Below are 17,858 nucleotides of genomic sequence, written 5' to 3'. Positions count from 1 at the left end.
ACGGTGCGTGAAAGTAGATAAACAATGGAGCTAAACAAAAAAGCAACAGTATAAGACAGAAGAGCGATAGAACGTGCAAGGCAAACCAAAATGCGAGAACCCCGCTCGATATATCCATGGCAAATCGCAAGAAAGGGAATCAAGAATGAAGAAAAGTCACACAAAAAAAGCTACAGCACATCAACAATCATGCAAAGATGCTGCATTATAGAAGAAGAATGTAACGAATGGTGCGAAAGAGGAGCACATGTGAATGGGGATGATAACGACAGTGATGTAATGATAATACCAGATGGCTACGTTTTAATGGAAAATTAAAAGGAAAAAATAAAAACACACAAAACGCGATTCAACAACACACACACAAACACATGGAAAAAAATGAGGAAAAATCATTACAATGTATATTATGTTATTAAAATAAATGTGCCATTTTTCCATAATAATCGCGTTTTTCGGTTCGTTTTGTTTCGTGGCACACGACAAAGTCAAGCCTATCCAACACACATCCGATGCAACAACCCCCGTGACAGGGGTCAAATTTTGTTCCGGCCAAAGGCACACCAAAGCCGTCGTGTTTTTTTTGTACGCTTTGGTTTATTCAACTACCATGTCAAATTATTAATCAACCTCCACACGGAATGGTTTGGAATTTTGTTCGTTTTTTTCATTTGCAGCCCCTTCAACACACACTCACGAAGCTCGCCTCAATGCTCAATGCTCGGCAGTGACTGGATCTTCCGGTGGGCACGCAACTTATCCTTAAACACCGGCGAACCCGCCTTAATCTCGCGGCCCTGCAACATAACGACGGCCGCCGCCGGGTGCAACTCATTCGACCGGAACGCCATCTCATCACAGAAATTGGCCGACATCGTTTTCGTGAGCAGCGGTGACTTGACTGGCTTCCGAAGGACTCGCGTGCAGGCAGGTTGTCTGCGTGTCGTGACCTGAAACAGCGAGTTTCCCGGGAACTTGTGAGGCAGAACCGCACTGAACGGATCCACAAAACCTGTCCCGCTGCTGCGCTCGCTGACGCTTTCAAAGGACGACTTGGAGTTGGTGTTTTCCGCCGTTTTAGGTTTTTCGCTCGCCCGCCGCTGCTTTTCCAGCTTGATGGTCTGGAAGTTTTTGATGAAATTTCTCGTCGACTGCGATATCATTTTGCCATCCAGCAGCACTACGTGGGTGACGAGAAGCGGAAATTAGGAAGGACCTTCACGGACACGAAGCGTGTGACTTACGAAGCTTGTGACCAGCGGCTGCCGTGACCTTCTCACGATAGTGCACATCCCGTTGGGCAGTGCATCCTTGCAGATCGAGGACACGCAACGAATACAGCGCACTGATGACGTGCGTTATGTCGTCCGTCGACTTGAAGTTGTTCTCGGAAGCGAGCAGAATCTCCAACTTCCAGAGCGGTTCCAGTGCGTCGATGTTGGCGAGCTTAAGCTTTTTCACGTTCAACACCTTCAGGTGGTTCTGAAAGGATAGCAGTCGGATGGATGTTTATTGACGCCCTTTTCCAAGACGAAACGCATCCTTCATACTTACGGCCAGCGCGCATAGACATTCCGGATCAAAGTCAAACCGTACGGCTCCGTCCAGCTGCTGGCGTTCGATGTGAAGCTGCTCGAGCTTTTTTAGATTACCCAGGTTTTCCAGGCGTGTGATTTTGTTGTAACCCAGATAGAGCTGCTTGAGGTTCTTCAGACTGTCGAGGTTCTCGATCTTACGCAAATTATTCCACTGCAGATAGAGGTGCGTCAGGTGCGCAAAAGCACTCAGCTTTTCGATCTTGCTAATTTGGTTGTTGTGTAGGTACAGCACGAGAATGTTCTTCGTCGGGTAGATGGTACTCTAGGGAAGGAAAAAGGTTCACAAGTGAAAATAGACTACTAGCATTGCAGTGCGTAATAGATTTAAGGGAAAACATTAAATGCTGAAAGGTGAACGAGTCTAAAAATAAAGCACCAACATTTCCACCAATTCCGAGCACCAAGGGTGGCCTTTAAAGAAGTGCGGTTAACTCGAAATACCTCAAAAAAGAAAGTTCAAAAGCATGAAACATTGTTTTGACACAGTGCAAAAGTGCTCTTGCTGCAAAGTCGGAGAAAGTTCCCCCGAAGTGCACAAAACTTTTCCTATGCAAGCGGATCGGTGCACCGAAAAGGACCCGCTTTCTTTCTCTCTCTCTCTCTCTCTCTTTCTCCTTCAAAAAAGCTGACCTTTTCAATCGGCTTTGCTGACAGCCGGAACGCGAAACGGACCTTGAGCGAACAACGGAGCTCCCATACATCGGTGTGTTGCCGGTGAAATGCCACCGCTCATTTCCACGCATTTCCACGGTTTGCACGAGGGTCGGTATGGTCGACTGATAACCCCATTTCGCCAATCGATTGAAAATGCGAACCGCACTAAGGATACTCACGATTTTCGTCATATTTTTATCGTTCAGATAGAGATGCGTGAGGTTGGTTTTTGCCTTTTTCGAGAACACCTTGTGCTTCGTCATTTCGTCCGGGAGGCAGGTTTGGATGAGCGCGTACAGAAGATGGCCACTCCGTTGATTGGAGCTCAACGCACTTGCCAAAGGATTCCTCCAGTCGGTATGCAACCTCGCTTTTCACTGAGCCCTAACTGAAGGTGAAACTTAATAGCTGCCGCCGGAGGTTTCCTGGATTCGGCTTCCGGTTCTAGTTCAAGAGAACACCTTCACGAAAACGTCCACGAAACACGGGTTCAGTTTGCAGACGCTACTTCATCGGAAGCGGTTCACCGAAAGACAGACTGATGCCATCCAAGCAAGCCGAAAAGTAAACAATTGTTATCGAAACCCCGCTCGCACGCTAGTAACGGTTGCTACGTCTGGCGATTCGACAGGCTTTGTTTAATTGACGCCCGCGACTCGACCCGGGGCCGGTTCGAAACGGCCGTTGGTGGAATGGGCGGCAGATGGAGGCGCCTGGTGGTTTTTTGTTTGAGCTGCCGTTATGTTTTGATTTTTGGGGTAAACGCATTTTTGGGAAACGTGAAAATGAACCAAACATGTTAAATATGGCTTGCGGTTATTTGCGGTTGATGCTAGAAGTGTTGAATTATTTTATAAATAAAAATAAGATGTATGTGTTTCGTTTTGTTTATAAAATTCTAGGTATTATGCTTAAGGGTAAGTATATCTGCTGATTGAAATGTAGAAATCGTTTCGTTTTTCGACATTATACACTAAGAATACCATCCTTGATCCGATGAAATTATCCTTCCTTTCTTTTCCCTGTTAGTTATTTGGGGCTCCTTTCCTGATTCATATTTTACAATATTTTTTTTTAACTCCATTCAAGCCACTCAGAAATTCTTAGCTCTTCTTAAAATTCTATCATTTTAATTTTCTTCATCTCCCCATTCACCCGTCATCGGCCATGATACGTCCCACCCCGTTCGAAATCTCCTTTGGATGATAAAGTTAATAAGCTTTGATATGCGTTAATTTATGTGATTCATGTGAGATAATGATCAAAAAATCCATTACTAATGAAATTACCACTGCAATCGCAGCACCGATGACGATCAGAAAAAGTAACCTTTTTTTGTCATGCGACCCCTGTAACAAATTTCGACACGAAAAAATAACAGGAGAGCATACCAGTCAGGAGGTAACAATTATCAAAATTGTAAACGCTTAAATCACGAAAAACGCTTCAAACAAATTAAACGCTTTGACTATAAATTTCACTAATAGATGGCGCTGTAAAAATTTACGTGAAATATTTCAAACATGAAAAGTTTCAAGCGGTTTTGGTAAGCGCCATCTGTGAGCGAATAGAAAAGGCACATTTTATTTTTTAGTACAGAAAGCGCCATCTGTTGTTCGGTTTTTACACTAATAATAATTTTCAAGCGTTTCAAATTAATTAAGCGTTTTGAACGGTTTAAGCGTTTTAAATTTTGTTAATTGTTACCTCCTGACTGGTATGTTCTCCTGTTATTTTTTCGTGTCGAAATTTGTAACAGGATCGCATGACAAAAAAAAGTCTACTTTTTCTGGACATCATCGGTACTGTGGTTGCAGGTAAAAATTTCTTTAGTATTGCATTTTTCGCTCTATTAACGATTGGTTTATCCGCTTTGTCACGCGATGGAATATTTGGAACATGGTAAGTAAATTTCACTGCTTAGCACGCTAAATGAGCAGCCAATTTTTTCCGTTTTTCTCTTTGAATACTGTCTTTCTTTGGGTTATACAGATCATGTTTTTTTGCGAATACATGTGTATGCGAAATCGTTTGTAGATCCCTTGTTTGAATAATTCAGGCATGCTCTTATTTTATTGTTGTTTTGTTGTGTGGTCAAGTTTATTCATATTTTGATCCTGAATAAGATGGTACGCAGTGTTACACAGTTTGTTAAGGTGCATTAAATGTATCACATGCGTATGCACATTTCAATTTGCAACGAGAAGAACAACGACGTATTAATAGTTTATTCCGAATTATTAATCACTTGCGATCTTTAGTTTAATTAAGATTTTCCCAGTAGTTAGGCAATGTTTTCTCTTCCATCCCCTTGCTAGACCAGCATTAAAAGTTTTTTTGGTCCTGCATTAATGGAAAGATGCACGAGTCGGTTTGATTTCACAGAGTTTTGACTCTGAATTTAATAAAGTTTAATTTAATACACAGATAAGGCACTCGGTATTTAAAATTTTGTAGTTTCTGTACTTAGTAAAGTCGTGGTTGAATACAAGCAGACACGAAATACCAACGTTTGTTATGAAAGGTAATGGTATTGAATTAAAAGAGAAAACCTGTTGAATTAACTCAAATGCTCATTTTAAATGTTTTATTAATTGATATATCAATTTGAATTATTGTTCAACATCCAACTAAGTGAACGGTGTTTTTTACGGATAAAAAGTTTAAAAAGTGTTCATAAAAGACTTAAATGTTTTACCGCATGTTGCTGAAGCATTCGACTTGAAAATGTGTACACGTTAAGCATTCGTTTGTACTAAAATAAAGAGTGATTAGGTATATTTTTTCGGATTTTGAGCATGTTTTGTTTATTATTTTTATTTGAATTTTGTTGAATTTTAATGCAAAATGTAATTAAATGTTTTCCTCATGCTTCAAGTGAATAATATTCCAATTTATACCTAAAACATTGGAAGCGTTTTCTATATTTCATACATTTGACGTCGGATTCGTTTCAAACTGACGTTTTCGTGTCTTAGCTTGTGATTGTTTCGGTCGGTATTTTGCTCCGTGATTTAGCAACTTTCAATTGTAATATTGTTCATACATCTTTTTACTACTAGTTGTTCTGGCTAACGGTGCAGAAAAAGCAGTATAAGCACACCATTACTTATATTTCAACTTGCGCTGTTCTTTCAGAGTGATAAATCCCATTCGCTAGGCGAGCAACAAGAAGAAGCAGTGCTTTAAACATTTGGAAAACCGCCGTTGTTGTTGGTTTTTGATACGCAAGTATTGCTGTATTAGGCGAATAATTACATCGAATTTGTATACAAGGTAAATGGTTTGAACTCCCTTTCGTTTAATACGTTTGGTTCAACATAAATAGCGGCGGTTTTATTAACTACTCGAAGCTGCTTTGTCACGTAAACATAACCTCAATGGAGCTGGTCGGTTTTCTCTGTTTTCGTAGATGTTTCTAACCCGCTCCGAGTATGACCGTGGTGTAAATACCTTCTCCCCCGAGGGACGCCTGTTCCAGGTCGAGTATGCTATTGAGGCCATCAAATTCGGATCCACTGCCATCGGAATCAGCACTCCAGAGGGTAAGCGACATCCGCTAATACTTCCGCAATAGATGACATTAACAATCGATGGTCCACACACTTCGTTCTAGGTGTTGTAATGGCGGTTGAGAAGCGAATTACCTCATCCCTGATGGAACCGTCTAAGGTGGAAAAGATCGTAGAAGTAGATCGTCACATCGGTTGCGCTACCTCGGGCCTGATGGCTGATTCGCGAACCCTGCTCGACCGGGCCCGGGTTGAATGCCAGAACCACTGGTTTGTGTACAACGAGCGCATGTCGGTGGAATCTTGTGCACAGGCCGTTTCGAATGTAGCTATTCAGTTTGGGGATGGTGATGATACGGACTCGGCAATGAGCCGACCTTTTGGCGTAGCTATTCTATTTGCCGGCATCGAGAACGGAGAGCCACAGCTCTGGCACATGGATCCTTCGGGGACGTACATACGGTTCGATGCGAAAGCGATCGGGTCCGGCAGTGAGGGAGCACAACAGAATTTGCAGGTAAGAGTCTGGGTCTAGGAAGGCGAGAACCGGTGGTTGTTGCACGTACTTTTATTAATGGCTTCATGATTCATCCTTTTCCAGGAGTACTACCTGCCCACGATGACAATTAAGGAGGCGATCAATTTAGCACTTAGTACATTGAAGCAAGTCATGGAAGAAAAGCTCAATTCGATCAATGTGGAAGTCATGACTATGACTCCAAAGAATCTGTTCCGGATGTTTAGCAAGGAAGAGGTGGAAGAATATATCAACAGCATGAGCTAAATAGATACACAAACCTGACCTGAGGCTTTCACGCGTCCATCCATGCATATTTCCACTGGTTAACTGGTATTTGAAAGAAGAACGGGATGCTTCTTGAAGCGCATTTCGACCTAACGGTCGAGGACCGGATCGCTATCACATACTTCATGGTTCATTCGCGCGTGAAATGCATCCGGAGAAGGCAAAGTAAGACTTGTACGCGGCATCAAGGGAGAATAAAATTTGGTTAAGAAGTAAACGAACTCGTTTTAGGAAGTTTTAAATTACATAAACATTCTAGCTCAGTAGTACGAATCGGCTCTCGTATCCAGCTCCGCTCGTAGTCTGGTTTTCACAATTGCGTGGTTCAGAAACTTCCTGAGCATTTTCTGGATAAAAGGTCTAACAATGTTTCGCCAGCTTTCAAATGAATCCATATCGTTTTACTTTCATTTTCATGCCTTGAATAATCGCTGAAGGTTTATTGTATTTCCATAACATTTCCAATAATTACGCTCTGAAAGAAGTGATCCTTCGGCTTCATTTAAAAATCATTTTATGGCTGTCGGAGCACACACACACACTCGCTGTTCGAGCACTTTCAGCTCATTTCGATGCCAAATTAGATTCGATCTTCACAACTTTTGTTTCAACTGCCATGGCACATCTGGGCCGAACGAATTTCGTAAAACGTAGAGCAACCGCGTGGACCGGATTTCTTGCTCAATCGAAGCTCGGAACGGTTTAACAACCGTCACGTGTGATTTCGACTCCATTCGCCAGCATCCAAGCCTTGTCTTAGCGTGAGCCGGACAAGTGTAATTGTGTCTGCGCTCGGCTCGTGGCTGCCGTAGACGTGGACATGGACTAGAAGTGGAGCAAATGTCAACCCGGTCGGATGGAAACGACTGGGAGCATTATGGACATTAGGGGTAGAGCGAAAGATCTGTTGCCCCCGTCGCTGCGCTAATACTCTCGCATGATGCCACGCAAAAATCCACCCCGGTACACTTACGTAAAACGACAAACGGCACCGACGGAATAATGTACCGTGAGAAATTACCGGCAACGATCACTGCCAGCCGTTCGGACGAGTTAGTGAAGCATGGCGAGCATGTACTGCACTTTGCCGCTTCGAAGTTGGGCCTGAAATGAGCCTCGTCGAGTGGCCGTCTCTTATGATGGTTCTGTTGCACCGGAGCGACGTACGATCTGCGCGAAAGGATCGACTTGAAGGGTTACGAGAAGCCACCGAGGGTCGTGAGGACCTACGCTTGCAAGATTTATGCTTTTACGAGGCACAATTTAGCGACAATCGATCAATACATCGACACGCCGGCCAGGGTTAAACGATCGTAAGTGCATAATGCCGGGTGTAAGTAATTTTACGTAATTATGCCAAAGAGCCGGCTTTTAGGCGGCCCATCATTATTGTGGCAATTTGCTAAATAAATCCACCCCGTAAGCAAGGGCACTCGAACGTACATCCGTTTATGAAATCGAGCAGCCACAGATGAAATAAAAAGTCCGCCCGCATGGGGGTGTTTGGGAGAGTTATTTTTTTCTCTCCCCTTGAATACTTGTCGCCCATTAGCGAAGGCATGTTAGTATGCCAATCGCCTAATCGCAGTACCGCGTGTTTGGAGTGTGATTTGCCTTGATGCGCGTATAATTTGTTGCCATAAATATTCGCCCCCGGCTGCACTCCGGCGGGCTGGTGTTGCAAATGATGCCGTCACTCATCCGTGCTCCCGGGCAACCTCTTTGTCGGCTTCCCTGATGGCCAATGGATGCAATGGTGTGGTAACGAATGAAAGCGGGAGAAAGCAACTGACTCACTCACTCTCATACAGGAGCTCAAAAGAAAGTGGCCACCGCGAAGGAACTGAAGAACAATCGAGTGGTGCACGCGATCGGATCGTACGGTGCAAAACCCTTCGAGTTGTGGTGGGGGATTTATATTGTTGCGAATGCATTCGCCTGCCGGAGAAAAACTGCATTTTGCGAGTTACGCCCGAGACAGCCAGTCAATTAGCTGCTACACTCGATCATACACGTCGGAATGACAATAATGGTGATTTATGTCGAGCGGTCGGGCACGTTGGTGTTGATGGTTGTGCGGTGCAGCGATGCATTTGCGTGCGCATTTATGCATTCTCCTGATGCAGATGTGATGTGTCGCCGCAACTGGAAGGGGGGACTGCTATTACGAAATGCAAGCTCCTGCCATCGGGTTCCGCCCGGTGGAAGTGGGGGTTCAATTTAATTATGCAAATAAAAAAAAGCACCATCTCTGATTTATGTCATTACGGTGTAAAGTGTGCATAATTTTGTAAAAACAAACCGACAAAAAATCAAAAGAAAATATCTCTAGAGATCTTTAGCTAGTCTTGCGAGGAGGTGACAAAAAAAAGAATGCTGCTGCAAGACGTAAGACGATGTGTTGTTTGCAGAAGAAAACGCCTGTTCGCTTGGCCGAGGTAGCACCGATTACAACTACTCCGTTTAATTAAGTACCGATGATGTCGTCCATAATTTCTGATTAATCACCACCCATAAAAGGAGCTAATGAGCGGTAGCATAAACCGCGCCGGCACCAACGATCGCGCCAAGGCACTAAGGACGAAGCCAAACAAACATCCTTCTCGGCCTGGGGGAGGCAAATTCGGTCGCTAAGGCGAGCAAATCATAACGGCATTTACGGGGATGGTTAAAAATGTATTAAAAGGTCACCATTTACTAATTATTAATCGTCGCACTTTCGGTGTCACCCGTTCTGTTGCAATAAAGCGTGCATTTGCATACGCCACCGCCCTTCGAAAGGACACGGGGCTTTTATGATCGTGTTTGGGTGTACTAATTTGGAAGCTTTATGGCACCGTCAGCACCGTGTGCGATTCTGGGCAGAATTCGCCTCCGGTGCAGTTTTACGGCGTGTAGTTAATTACATTTATTTGCCGCAATTAATCGACCAGGCTGCCACTTAGGCCTCCATCTTACGAGGCCTGTTTAAATCTAGTTCGAGGTAATATTTCCTTCATGAAGCGCCAACGAAAGCGCACTTACCGAACATCCGCCCGGCGTGTCGCTGAGGCGGCTTTCGATCGATCAAACGCTAGCGCATTGCATCGCAGACACAGTTGCATGGGGCAAAAATGCATTCACCGTTCGGCAGGTGCCCAAGTGGGGCAACGAAAACGGGCGTTGGTGTCCAAACCGAACCGAGCCGGGCGAAGGAAATGGCCTGGTGGTGATTAATTTACGCTTTCCATTTTCCGTTTAGTTTGGTAATTTTCTTCGATTATCCATGGCCACTTCGAGCGGTTCCCTCGCTCTTGCTCGCGGATGGATTAGCTTTCGGGTGCTTGGGTGCCCAAGGAAAGGCATGCATCTACCGTGCGCCATACCGGGGCTATGGTTTATGCTTCGGGTGGATTTATTGGAACGAGCAGATTATCGCACCGGGCGGGCTCCGTGGGTTGTGTTTTCGTGCGCTTTGCTTTCGTCCCATCGGGGAGGGGAGTTTGCTTTTAATTGTTATTATTATGGGCGACCAGGCGAGCGAATGCACCACGGTGGCAAGTGAAGCGCTGCTGAGCGAGATATTTTACGATTTATTGCAATCGTTTCATTCTCCCGCGCTCGCGCGCGCGTTCACTCATCAGCCGGGTAGTCGGGTGTAAATCAGGGGCTTTTGGATAATTATTCGACCGTTCGCTGGTTCGGGAAGAAAAAGGGGTCCCAAGTGAGCTTGGATGGGGATGATTTTTGTTGCTATTCCACCCCCAACGCTTTATGAATAGGACAAAGACCGTATTGAAAACGCCCGAAATGGGTTAGTGGCGGGAATAGCTGATTGTACGGGCACTTGTGGGACCTGCAAAATGCGTGCATTTTTGTTTAAACCACATCAGTCGAGCCTCCAAAGCTTCCCGTAAACGAAACGCGTACGTGTGGATCGTTCGCGAGCCAAAAAACAGATGATCACACGGGCTGCTAGCTACAGTCCTACAGATCTCAACGTTCGGCTTACGCCACCTAATTGTGCTTCGGTGCCATACGGCGTTGGGTTTCGCATTGCGCAAGCAATCACCTCCACTCGTCGTCGTAAGGGTGGAATCGTCCAAATCGCACCCACACGATCAGCCTTCAGGCTTTACGAGCATAATTATTTTAATTAGATTATAAGTCGCTTCGTTGGCGTCGAGCAGCGCGATTGTTCCTTCCGCCAGTGGAGAGCATAACATGAATCAACCGACCCATTCCGGAGCCCCATAAAGAACAAATCCTTGATGAATGTTCGGCGAGCTGGAAGTGGAGTGTTTTCCATTGTGGTTTTTCCTTCTCGTACAAAGGGAAAGTGCTTCCGTGTACCAACCACCTGCACGGAGAGATGTTGGTTCCATCTGCTTCACCAACGCACGGTGGCAAGGTTGGACGTTTGGAGTTCAAAAAAGCACATACCACGGTTTCGGTTAACATTTTTCGGCCAATATCCCATCGCTAGTGTTGGTTGTGGAGGCCACTGTATCGGGATTAACGCGTGGCAAAGGAAAAAGGCCCTGCACGCATGGGACGGACCGTTTAACACTTATTCGCTACAGGGATCATTTGCGTGTAAGGTTTCGTGGGGCACGAACCTTGAAAATGGTGCGCGAAAGAGAATGGTTTCGGTTCGAAAACGGATATTTCGCTGATCGATATGGTGCAAGAAGCAATAATACGCTGGTCGGCCAGTCGCTGTGTGGTTTAATTCTTAAAAGGAGGACGCAGGATTACAAAACCTACCTCTTAAATCGGTCGGAACGAAAACGCTTATGCGTCTGAGCGAAAAGTTCAATTCAACGTCGACATCCAAATAACGGCAGCTCGACTGCAGCTCGGTGATGATGCCGTGATTAAGAGCGGCACGTTTTATTATGCTCGATGCAAACCAACCTTGCACTCAGCGCGGTGATGGCCGCTTTCTATAAATCGTGAACCACCCGTGATCGGTGAGATTAGCGATCAAACGAACGCCTCGCAGTGCCAGTGCCTGAAGCTTGACGAGCTGTCGCCTTTGGTTGGGGGTTTCGTGGAAAATAAATGAAGGTGGATGTGCTTCCATCGGTCGCTTTCCCACCAGCAACTCATCTTTTCGATTTTCCTCGACCATGAGGACGAGAGAGAAAAAAAAAACCCCAAAAAATGCACGCGTTCGTGGTTGAATTAGGCTCGGAAATTTATTCGCTTTCCGTCGCTGCGAGGAGTGTCGGTTTGGAACAAAAACACCGATCACGCCCACGGTGACCTGCGGAGACGTGTCACGCCGGAGGCCACCGACCGAGAAAACCGATTAGAGTGCGAAGGGTTATTCATTATTTTTTCTCCTATTACGATTTGCAGCCTGACCTTCACACGCGTTGGACGCGCATAACCGCCGGTGGTTGGCGCGTCTGCATAGATCGGCGTAACGCCTCAGGCCACCGGGAGCCCATGGTGAGGCGAAAGTTGTGCAATCGGGTGTAAGAGCGTCATTTTTTGGGCTACGCGATGCCATCGCGGCGTAACGGTGCCTTAGCTGCTCCAACTCCGTCCGTAAAAGAGGCCCGTCTTAAAGGCGATTCACCAGCGCCGACGGATTACGCGCCGTACCGTGAAACGGTTCATCCAAAACCAAACCGCAACAGACATGCACGCACGCACGCACGCACGCACACGCTACGATAAGGTCGTTACGCTCGCAATCGAAGGGATCGTGACGAGACGCGAGACTGGCGGGGCAATTTTCGGACATTAAATCCGATCGCAATCAGGTTGTCGAACTGGAGATGCGATCGCAACCCACCGATACGACGTGACGGCGATCGTCTGTCCTAACGATGGTGCGCGAAAAGTACTTAAACGTGGAACGAACGACTTGAGCCGGCATCAAGCGACGAACCCGACGTATGACGGGAGGCCGTTTTACCTCTTTTCTTTTTCTTTTTTTTTTGCACCACGATCGCGATCGTGCCCTGCTTACCCTTCGCTACTGGTCTGGTGGAAAGTAAAAATAGGTTCACATCAATTAAGGCGAACTGGAGCACGGTACCTCCGGGGCCGGCTAACCTACAATCCCACACTCGTCATGCGCACCCGAGCTGCACTTCGAAACGCATTCTTCTCCCTTCTCTCGTGCGTTGTGACTGCATTGTGTGGCAACGGCAAGCGGCACATTTGCGCCCTGCGCGAACAGGAGAGGGATAGATCGCAGATTTGCGCTGCCGCTGAACGTTCGTCCGCATTAGGGCAATGTCCGAGATCTTCAGATCCGACACCGGACCGGGTGAGGGACGACGTAACAACTGGATTTGTTTACACCCCGTTTGCATGGTGCGGTGCTGGTGCTGGGTGCACTTGTGCATCGGCTTGGGAGCCCAACGCGACAATATTGCCAACTGCGGGGTCTGTTGCTTGATGGCGTATCGAGTGGCTCCTTGGCTGCCCGGTAGTGTCCCGGTGTTTTGCGGTATGATTGAATGGCTGGGATCATCGGCTCGGGAAGCCCGTCGATGGGAAAAAAAGCGAAGGGAGAACCGGCATAAGGGGCCGCGAAAACCCGTTCATTACGTCAGCTTCCACTGTGAGGCTGGTGCGGTCCGCAGGAGTTGCGTCGCAATTCGTCATCGGCGAGCCAATCGTTTTGCGAGTGGATCAAGCCGGCGAACATGGGTGATTGCAAGAAGGACATAAAATGTGCTCCCGGATGATAAAATAGGATAGGGATAGGGCTCAACAGGGATTCAGAATAATTCGGTGGAATATGAAAAGGTTTTTCAACATAATTGAATTTAATTTATTTGGTGCAGACAATGTTGCACTTATTACCGAATTAGCTAGACATTCCAGCATTAATTTATCAGTCCCTAATTATATCATGCATTCTTAGCGAGTGGTGATTTAATTTACGTGAAAAATATCACAACACCTTGACTGTTTTTTGCTCATTTTTGAGTCATTTTATTTTCACCATCAAATTGTTTTAATGAATTCGCGAAATGCCGATCGTTTTTCTCCTTCGAAAGGACCACTGTGCGCCTGCAGCCCTTCAGGAAAACCAACGACACCGCATTCAATTTGGCGTGCGATCAGCCCGAACGGCAGTTTCTTTGTCGATGTGTGCCAATGGTACAGGAAGAATGCAAGTGAACGTAATTCGTTGCAACCGCACACGACTCCTTACGCGAAAGTAGCGCGTGAGTGTCAATCCATCTCAGTGAAAGGCCCGCGCGCCAATTAATGAGCTAGAACTGCACACGGCAGCCCAATTTCCCAATTTTTCCACCTTCTCCCTCACCGGGCACACGCTCCCCCATTTGACACGCACACCCTCAAGCTTTCTTTCTTCGATCGGATCGCGAACAGCTGTTACCGAAGATGCATCCGCCATTCCGACAGCTCAGCTAATCTCTCGCTCGCTTTTCACCGGCCTCGTGCCTCGTAGTGTGTTGCAACAGGCAACCGTGGCTTCGACGTTACGCAACACTTTCTCTGTCTGTGGTCTCTCCCTCCCTCGTGCTCCTCGCACACTTCTCGCACCCTAGCACCACATTTGCACTACTTTCCGCTCGCCAACGCCTGGTGCTTTTGCAGCTTCTCTCGGCCACTGGTGCGGCTTGGGTGGGAGCGCACGTGCGAGCACCCGATTTGGGGAGCCACCCCAACAACCACACACATGCAGATACACATTTACACACAATATTGGCACCGATGGGGGGATAATGGGTCGCTCAGAGCCCTATGCTCGCTCAGAGCTCCCTCCCAAGTGCGGTGGATCGATAGATGAATGCATGCTGCGTTTGGGTCAATGCGCACGCCTGGCGTCTGTATGTGTGCACCGATCAGGCATGGCCGCGATGTAATGCGATGCACTCGCGGCACATCGGGGAGGATTTAATTAAAGCATGCCCGCGGCGTTCGGTTGATTGTTGTTTGACCCTACACGTAATTATCCTGTTGGTTTTAGCCAACAGGTTGCGGATTTCGCAAAAATACCGTACGGCCACCGGGCGCGTGCTGGAGTCGGGGGGAAGGCCGATAATATTAGAGCCGGTTTTATAACAATCGAGCGCTGGGGCGCCGGTTGTTACATAAACTTATGACCTAACCTAATAAGAACAATGCGCCTTTGGGTGTGTGGCGGATGCTGTGAAGTCATCAAATGTTGTAGCGAAAATGGTGCGAAATCTTGCAAGGATTTGGATGATAAAAGGTGTTAAATTTAACGGTATATTTGTCTGATAATGCAAAAGATGAACGTGGAACCGACAGGTGACTTCGATGTGGGTTGGTCCAACGGATTGATCTCTTAAATCCTTACCGGATCCAGGCAGGTAGCAGTACAACTGTTATACATCGTAGCTTTCATGTCGTGGTGGATGATAAAATGACCAAAAATGCAAGCAATTTCTTACATCCTCTAAATGCAACATTACCGGCAACACATAATTTGTCACAAATGGGAAAATTGCAACGCTTTTCGCCGTTTTACTTGATGCACCTTCAAGGCAAAAGTGGTCAGCGTAAGAAGAAAAAAACATGCAAAGGCTAGTGCCTCGCACTGTCAACACGTTTGGACGCATAATGCAGCAGTCGTGATCGGTAGGTCTCCGTATTGCCCGGCCTTTACGCTGCCATCGACCCGATTGATTCGTCATCCGCCTCGCAAAAGGTGTATTTTGATGATGGAGAGATGTTCACCTCACCGAAGCGGACCGCGCTGTGTGAGGTTGCCGATTTTTTCGATAATAACATTAGCAATTACGGCGTAAAGGCGCATTGCGCGGAGGTTGAGCTCGCTCAACGCAGGCACGAGAGCCCCGGCTGTGGTGCACCGCCCGATAAGGTTCATTAATCTAATTGCACTTTTAAATGTTATTTTTTCCTTCTCTCTCATTCACACTCTCGCGACCAACCACACTGGCACTGGCGCTCATACACACAGGTTGGTTGGTTTAGGTTCGATCGAAAGCAATGTTTACGATGCGCCGAAATGTTGGCGAATGAAAGCGTGGCTTCGTCAGCTTAGGGAGCGTTTTAAGCAGGGCTTGGCCGCGATCACCAGCGTGCCTCTGACCGTCCGGGGATTGGCCAAGTTGGGCAGCGATCGCCGATACACCGGTGCCTTCTTTCGCCACATTTCTTCGGTGGCACGTTGTAGCAACAAAACAGGAGGTGTAATGCCTGCGAACACGAAAAGCCTAGCGAAATGGACGTCAAATTGAGGCGGGCCAAGAAATTTGGCCCCAGTTGCAAGACCGTTTTTGCACTCACGGGGTTTCGAGTTATTGCTTCTAGAAAAAAGGCGGCTTTTTATCGTTTTTGATCGACGGAATGATGTTGAGTGCGCGAATAATTTGTACCTAAATCGTGCGCGTGAACATAAATGTAATTGGCGGTACGCGTTTTGCAGTATGAGTAAATACATCATATGTAAATTCATTATTGCTAGCAACAAAGGTAGCTAGGAATATATAGTTAATTGTTTTTACCATGTTTTTTAAAACAACTATAAATAATTAGGATTTTATCAAACTTCATTTAATTCATCACAATATTTATAGAACCAGTTCGGTGCATTTTAGTTCCTTTGCAAATTCAATGTGTTAATTTATTAAATACAATTTAAAAAATTAAATTTTTCCTTTATGACAAGCTTCAATTGCATATTCAATAGATCACTGATGCGTTTTTATGTTTTGGACAATCAATTTTTTCAGTTTAGATTCCATCACGTATAATCGCATTGATCGGCTAATTAATTACGATAAGTACACATTTCTCTTTTTTCTCTCATTTTCCGGTTGTGAAATAAATGAACTGTTTTCTTCCCCTGCCAAACCTTCTTAATCCATCCGATCACCGATCATCGCGGTGTGCTCGCATGCTTTCCATGTGTGTGCGCATTTCCCTCGGGCTAGGCTAATCAGTTTGCACCGGAAATTTACAGAGCGGAAATTCGCGCAACGTTGACGCCGCGATTTTGTCGATCGTTTTTTTTCCTTCTTCTTATATTTTAGCGAAAGATCGCCCGAAAGCGACTAGAAATCGATGAAAGTCGTCCGCAAGCAAGCGGCAGGTAACGGGCATAGTGCTTAATGAGATTTATTTCAACCATCCCCGACATCCATCGATCGAGTTAGGGATAGCTACGGATAGGGCTACGATCGCGAGGTTGAGAAAACCGACGGACAGCGTGACGTTGGCCACGTTTGCTCATAAAGCATAGGCACGTATCGAGAGAACATTACGCCCAGCCGATCGCGCTCGATTATGTCACACATGATCTGCCATTTCCCAGGTGGTCACTACTGAGCCGTTCCAGCACACGGCGGAGAGGATCAAGCCCTGAGGGCTTTAGAGCGCCAGCGGGAGTCCTCTAGCGCAACTCTCTAGTAGGTTCGATTCAATGGAAAATTAGCCCGCTAATGCTGTGCCTCTGTCTCTGCGATCGGTCTCATACAGAGCTTTCCCGCTTCCACGACGACGGGTAATCGAATTTCGGGGCACGATACGATTCGGGTCAAGGCTGAAGGCTCGGTGATTTTGGAAACTGGGCAGGAAAAAAGCGGCCAATCGTTCGTTGCGCATGTACGACGTGGTCGAGTTGGGAAATCTTTCCCCACTCTCGTCGTGAAACAAGGGACATGATGTTCATTCGCCGCACTGGAGGAGATCGACATGAACTCACAGGAAACGGGGCTACGGACGGCGTGACAGCGACGATTGGGTCGAAGAGAAATCCACCGGCTTAAGTTCGAGCTGCGGAAAACGGAAACTGTATACGAACAGCGACTGCATGTGCCATTCGCCACGTATGAGTGGCTCAGATCTTTATTTCTCTTCACCGGAATGGCCACTGTCGGATGACCTTGTGCGATGGTAATAGGGGGTTTGTTTGGTCGAATCGCGTCACGCGTGGGGCAGTGTGGGAGGATGTTGTTGGTGAAGATGGTCCATGGGTGGTGGATGTTTCGTTTGGGGGTTGAAAAATATCCGAAAGACGAATGAAAAAGAAACGACGCACCGGATAACGGTGGACAAGGATTCGAACCGTTAGTCCTTGGAGCAATGGAATAGAATAAATGAATTGCATTGGCAAAAAATAATAAAGGCCGCTAATAATAAATCACACATTTGTCATTTAGAAGCAGAAGGTTTTTTGTTATTTTATTAATGCGCAAAAGACTCAGCAGACTCGCTTTCTATTATGAAAGAAATTAATTGATTTTAATTATATTCGAGGCAGTAGGTGTGATTATAAAATTTGTTGTCGTTATGCAACACTATTTGATGTATTTTGCTTACTTC

At 46.3% G+C, this 17,858-nt stretch overlaps 2 protein-coding genes across 2 annotated transcripts; one reads left to right on the top strand and one right to left on the bottom strand.

The window, feature by feature from the left end:
* Positions 1 to 664: 664 nt before the first annotated feature.
* LOC128726709 (protein phosphatase 1 regulatory subunit 42-like) lies at positions 665 to 2,515 on the bottom strand. Its single transcript, XM_053820531.1, has 4 exons — positions 2,432 to 2,515; positions 1,555 to 1,860; positions 1,245 to 1,482; positions 665 to 1,180 (listed from the first exon to the last, which is right to left on the bottom strand). Exons 1-4 carry the CDS (start codon positions 2,513 to 2,515, stop codon positions 708 to 710), a joined length of 1,101 nt encoding a protein of 366 aa, XP_053676506.1. The 3' UTR covers positions 665 to 707.
* A 2,828-nt stretch (positions 2,516 to 5,343) lies between these two features.
* On the top strand, positions 5,344 to 6,775 carry LOC128722926 (proteasome subunit alpha type-5). Its single transcript, XM_053816619.1, has 4 exons — positions 5,344 to 5,528; positions 5,665 to 5,797; positions 5,869 to 6,281; positions 6,366 to 6,775. Exons 2-4 carry the CDS (start codon positions 5,665 to 5,667, stop codon positions 6,546 to 6,548), a joined length of 729 nt encoding a protein of 242 aa, XP_053672594.1. The 5' UTR covers positions 5,344 to 5,528; the 3' UTR covers positions 6,549 to 6,775.
* The last annotated feature ends 11,083 nt before the right edge of the window (positions 6,776 to 17,858 follow it).

The sequence above is a fragment of the Anopheles nili genome, chromosome 3 (genome assembly GCF_943737925.1).
Source record: "Anopheles nili chromosome 3, idAnoNiliSN_F5_01, whole genome shotgun sequence".
Taxonomy (NCBI): domain Eukaryota; kingdom Metazoa; phylum Arthropoda; class Insecta; order Diptera; family Culicidae; genus Anopheles; species Anopheles nili.
Note: the sequence above shows the minus strand (reverse complement) of the source record. Positions and strands in the feature narration are given on the sequence as shown.

Excerpts from the sequence above, each read along its gene's own strand:
- LOC128722926 (XM_053816619.1), top strand. The coding sequence starts at position 5,665 with ATGTTTCTAACCCGCTCCGAGTATGACCGTGGTGTAAATACCTTCTCC. Across the intron at positions 5,798-5,868 it reads CGGAATCAGCACTCCAGAGG|GTGTTGTAATGGCGGTTGAG; the intron begins GTAAGCGACATC and ends ACTTCGTTCTAG. Across the intron at positions 6,282-6,365 it reads GAGCACAACAGAATTTGCAG|GAGTACTACCTGCCCACGAT; the intron begins GTAAGAGTCTGG and ends ATCCTTTTCCAG.
- LOC128726709 (XM_053820531.1), bottom strand. The coding sequence starts at position 2,515 with ATGACGAAGCACAAGGTGTTCTCGAAAAAGGCAAAAACCAACCTCACG. Across the intron at positions 1,483-1,554 it reads AATGTCTATGCGCGCTGGCC|AACCACCTGAAGGTGTTGAA; the intron begins GTAAGTATGAAG and ends CTATCCTTTCAG. Across the intron at positions 1,181-1,244 it reads AGCCGCTGGTCACAAGCTTC|TGCTGCTGGATGGCAAAATG; the intron begins GTAAGTCACACG and ends TCACCCACGTAG.